The 4,458-nt window shown below is 51.2% G+C and overlaps 1 protein-coding gene across 1 annotated transcript; it reads left to right on the plus strand.

The window, feature by feature from the left end:
• The first annotated feature begins 269 nt into the window (after positions 1-269).
• On the plus strand, positions 270-3,852 carry LOC6044815 (exportin-2). Its single transcript, XM_001862231.2, has 6 exons — positions 270-529; positions 635-2,441; positions 2,504-2,595; positions 2,668-2,974; positions 3,032-3,199; positions 3,262-3,852. Exons 1-6 carry the CDS (start codon positions 445-447, stop codon positions 3,722-3,724), a joined length of 2,922 nt encoding a protein of 973 aa, XP_001862266.2. The 5' UTR covers positions 270-444; the 3' UTR covers positions 3,725-3,852.
• The last annotated feature ends 606 nt before the right edge of the window (positions 3,853-4,458 follow it).

The raw sequence follows: 4,458 nt of genomic DNA on the forward strand, positions 1-4,458 counted from the left end.
AACGGGGTACAAACTAAAAAAGTGTCAAACGAAAAAGTGACCAACCACCGGGGGTTGAGTGTAGGATCTGATGCACGATCCGAGGCACGATCTGATGTAAATTTGTACAACGGTAGAAAAAACAAGATCATACACCATTGGCCCATTTACATTGTTTTGCTTAATCTCTCGCCCCCAGTGGGTACAACTACCGTGCGGTAAATTCGCCCAACTCCCCTCTTTTTTGCGCACCAAAAAAAAGTTTGCAAATCTGTCACTTTCCGCGGAAGATTCACTAACGGCCGGTTCGCCTTCGCTTTCGGACGCAAAAGTTTGTGCATTTTTTCTCCACAATTTGCATTTAAAAGAAAAAGAGTTGTAATTTAATATTGTAAGTTTGTTCGGCGGCTCTGCAAAGGCAAAGGTGCAATCGTTCTAGTTTAAAAAGGAAAGCGGCGCCAAACGATGGAAATCAACGAAAACAACTTCGAGCGGCTGGCGAGCTACTTGCAGCAAACGCTGAGTCCCGACCCCGAGGTGCGCCGTCCCGGTGAGTACACGGGAGAAATCCTGAAAGGACACGAAAAAGTGTGAGGTTATGTTGGCGCGGGGTTATTTACGTTTTTTTTTTTTAATTTTCTTGGGTGGTTTTTAGCGGAACGCTTCATCGAGAGCATCGAGGTTAGTCAGAACTATCCGCTGCTGTGTTTGCATCTGATTGACCGCGGCCAGGTGGAGATTACGATTCGGGTGGCGGCGGCGATTGCGTTTAAGAATTTTGTGAAGCGGAACTGGGGCTGGCACCTGGAGAATGATGGCCCGGACAAGGTGGCGGAGTCGGACAGGAACGGGATCAAGAGTTTGATCGTGCCGTTGATGTTGAAGTCGCCGTCGTCGATTCAGAAGCAGCTGTCGGACGCGGTCAGTATCATCGGGAAGTATGACTTCCCGCTCAAATGGCCACAGCTGATGGACGAGATGATTGAGAAGTTTGGGACGGGGGATTTCAACATCATAAACGGAGTGCTGCAGACGGCACATTCGCTGTTCAAGCGGTACCGGTATGAGTTCAAGTCCCAGGAGCTGTGGGAGGAGATTAAGTTTGTGTTGGATAAATTGGCAAAGCCGTTGACGGATTTGCTGCAGGCCACGCTTGGGCTGGCGGAGGCACACGCGGCTAATGAGGAAGCGTTGCGGATCATTTACGGCTCGTTGGTGCTGGTTTGCAAGGTCTTTTACTCACTCAACTCGCAGGACTTGCCCGAGTTCTTCGAGGACAACATGGAGACGTGGATGAAGGCGTTCCACGTGATGCTTACGGTGGACATTCCTTGTTTGAAGACGGGGGAAGATGAAGACGCTGGAGTTCTTGAGCATTTACGCTCACAAGTCTGCGAGAATCTCTGTTTGTACGCGCAAAAGTACGACGAAGAGTTCAGTCCGTATATGCCGCAGTTTGTGACGGCCGTCTGGGAGTTGCTGGTCAACACCGGAATCCAAACGAAGTACGACACGCTGGTCTCAAACGCGCTCAACTTCCTGAGCACGGTTGCCGATAGAAGTCACTACCGACATCTGTTCGAGGATCCGAACGTCCTCGCCAGCATCTGCGAAAAGGTCATCATTCCAAACATGGACTTCCGCGTCTCCGACGAGGAACTGTTCGAGGACAACCCCGAAGAGTACATCCGTCGCGACATTGAAGGTTCCGACGTGGAAACGCGTCGTCGCGCGGCCTGCGACCTCGTCAAAACCCTCTCCCAGAACTTTGAGTCCAAAATCATCGAAATCTTCGGTCAATACCTGCAAGTCCTGCTGGCCAAGTACGCCGAAAACCCCGCCAACAACTGGAAAACCAAGGACACCGCCATCTACCTCGTAACCTCGATGGCCTCCAAAGGCGCTACCCAAAAGCACGGCGTCACCCAAACCTCCGAACTCGTTCCGCTCCCCCAGTTCACCCAGCAGCAAATCATCCCCGAGCTCGAACGCGCCGACGTCAACGAACTGCCCGTCCTCAAAGCGGACGCGCTCAAGTTCATCATGGCCTTCCGCACCATCCTCGGCCCGCAGATCATCGTCGCCACTCTCCCCCTGGTCGCCAAACACCTCGCCGCAGGCAACGTCGTCGTGCACAGCTACGCCGCCTGCACCATCGACAAGATCCTCGCCATGAAGAACCCCGGCGACAACAAACCCATCGTCACGAAAGAAATCCTCACCCCGCTAAGCGCAGAACTCATCACCGGTCTGTTCGCCGCCTTCACCGTGCAAGGTTCCAACGAGAACGAGTACATCATGAAGTGTATCATGCGCACGCTCAACACGCTGCAGGAAGCTTCGCTTCCGTTCATGATTGTGGTGCTGCCGCGGTTGACGGAGATCCTGACCGTTGTGGCGCGAAATCCTTCGAAACCCCACTTTAACCACTATCTGTTTGAGACGCTGTCGCTGTCGGTGAAGTGAGTTTCAGGACATCTCGGTTGAAGAAGAGTCGCTACTAAAATGTTGATTTCGTTTACAGGTTGGTGTGCAAAGCGGATCCAAACGCTGTGAGTTCCTTCGAGGAGGCGCTGTTCCCCGTGTTTCAGGGCATTCTGCAGGCGGATGTTCTCGGTGAGTTGAACCTACCTTGAAAACTAGAGCCCTGCTCAAAATCCCTTAACATTTGATTTCGCGCTTCCCCAGAATTCATGCCGTACGTTTTCCAAATGCTCTCGCTCTTCCTGGAGATCCGCGAGGGCAAGAGCTCCATCCCGGACACGTACCTGTCGCTGTTCCCCTGCCTGCTGGCACCCGCCCTCTGGGAACGTCCCGGCAACGTAACCCCGCTCATCCGCCTGCTGTGCGCCTTTGTTCGCCAGGCCTCGCCCCAAATCAGTGCCGATGGCAAGCTGAACGGCGTGCTGGGCGTGTTCCAGAAGATGATCGCCTCCAAAAGCAACGACCATGAAGGGTTTTATTTGCTGCAGAACCTGCTGCTGCACTATCCGGCGTAAGTTTGAGGTTCTTCTTTGCGTTGATTTGAAGGTTAATTTGGTTGATCTTTCAGCGAAGAGCTCAACCAGAGCATGCGCCAGATCTTCTCGTTGCTGTTCCAGCGGTTGAGCTCGTCCAAGACGACCAAGTTCGTGCGCAGCTTCATCGTGTACATGTGTCTGTACGCGGCCCGGGCCGGCGCGCAAGCCCTAGTCCAGATGATTGACACCATTCAGGCTTCGTAAGTCACTCGTCATTCCCCCCCCTAAACAAAACAATTTAACGAGTTACTTCTCCCCGCAGCATGTTCGGAATGGTCGTCGAGCGAATCTTCATCCCGGACATCAACAAGGTGTCCGGCGAGCTGGAGCAGAAAATCGTCTCCGTCGGCATCACCAAGCTGCTCTGTGAAGCGCCCGAGATGCTCGCCGACCCGTACGTCAAGTTCTGGCCCCAGCTGCTGCAGACCGTCGTCCAGATCTTCGAGCTCCCCCCGGACGAGACCAACATCGACGGCGACACCTTCATCGAGATTGAGGACGTGCCCGGCTACCAGGCCGCCTACTCGCAGCTCAACTTTGCCCAGGCCAAGCCGATCGATCCGCTGCCGGAGATCTCGAACATCCGGCAGTTCCTGGTGCAACATCTCGGCAAGCTCGCCCAGAGCAATCCGGGTAAGATTGGCGCGCTGGTTGCGTCGCTACCGGCCGCCCACCAGGAAGCGCTGCAAAAGTACTGCGCCCAGAGCGGGGTGCAGATCGCGTAAAGCTTCGGGTAAGATTGTCCAGTTTAATTATTATGCCCTTTTTTTTTGTTCTGAGCCAACTACATTGAGAGTATCATCAATTTATGTGTAAGGATTACGAATAAAAACTACTAGGTGTTACTTTTTAAGCGTTGGCACGAGTGATCATTTCTTGAGAAAGCTCCTAATGTTCGAATCTTAAAAAACTTTGAGAATCAATAAGGATTTTTTTTCACTAAACCAGATGTATTGAAAGGGAGCGATGTTCTGAAGTGATCAACGATCGATGGCTGAGGATTTGAGGATTTTTCAATTATCACATTTTCTACGCTTATTGGATACACAAGGACTCGTCCGATGACGAGAAATAGCTGAAGTTCAGTAGTCGTCTTCCGAGGGATTTGAGGATTGACGCGCAATCCGGTGAAAGTCAGGAGCGGTAAGCTAATTACTGATCCAGCTAATCAGCTTTAACCATGGTTCAAGCATTTTGAGCAGCTGCTACAAATCTCGCATCCACGTCCAAGCCCTCAGTATCATCTGAGCAATTTTCTAAGATTTCGGTCATTCGTTTTTTTTTTGTTTTTTGTTTTTTTTTTTTAAATTCGGCTGAAACTTTTTTGGTGCCTTTGGTATGCCCAAAGAAGCCATTTTGCATCTTAGTTTGTCCATTAATTTTCCATACAAATTCGGCAGCTGGCCATACAAAAATGATGTACGAAAATTCAAAAATCTGTATCTTTGGAAAGATTTTT

The sequence above is a fragment of the Culex quinquefasciatus genome, chromosome 2 (genome assembly GCF_015732765.1).
Source record: "Culex quinquefasciatus strain JHB chromosome 2, VPISU_Cqui_1.0_pri_paternal, whole genome shotgun sequence".
Classification (NCBI taxonomy): domain Eukaryota; kingdom Metazoa; phylum Arthropoda; class Insecta; order Diptera; family Culicidae; genus Culex; species Culex quinquefasciatus.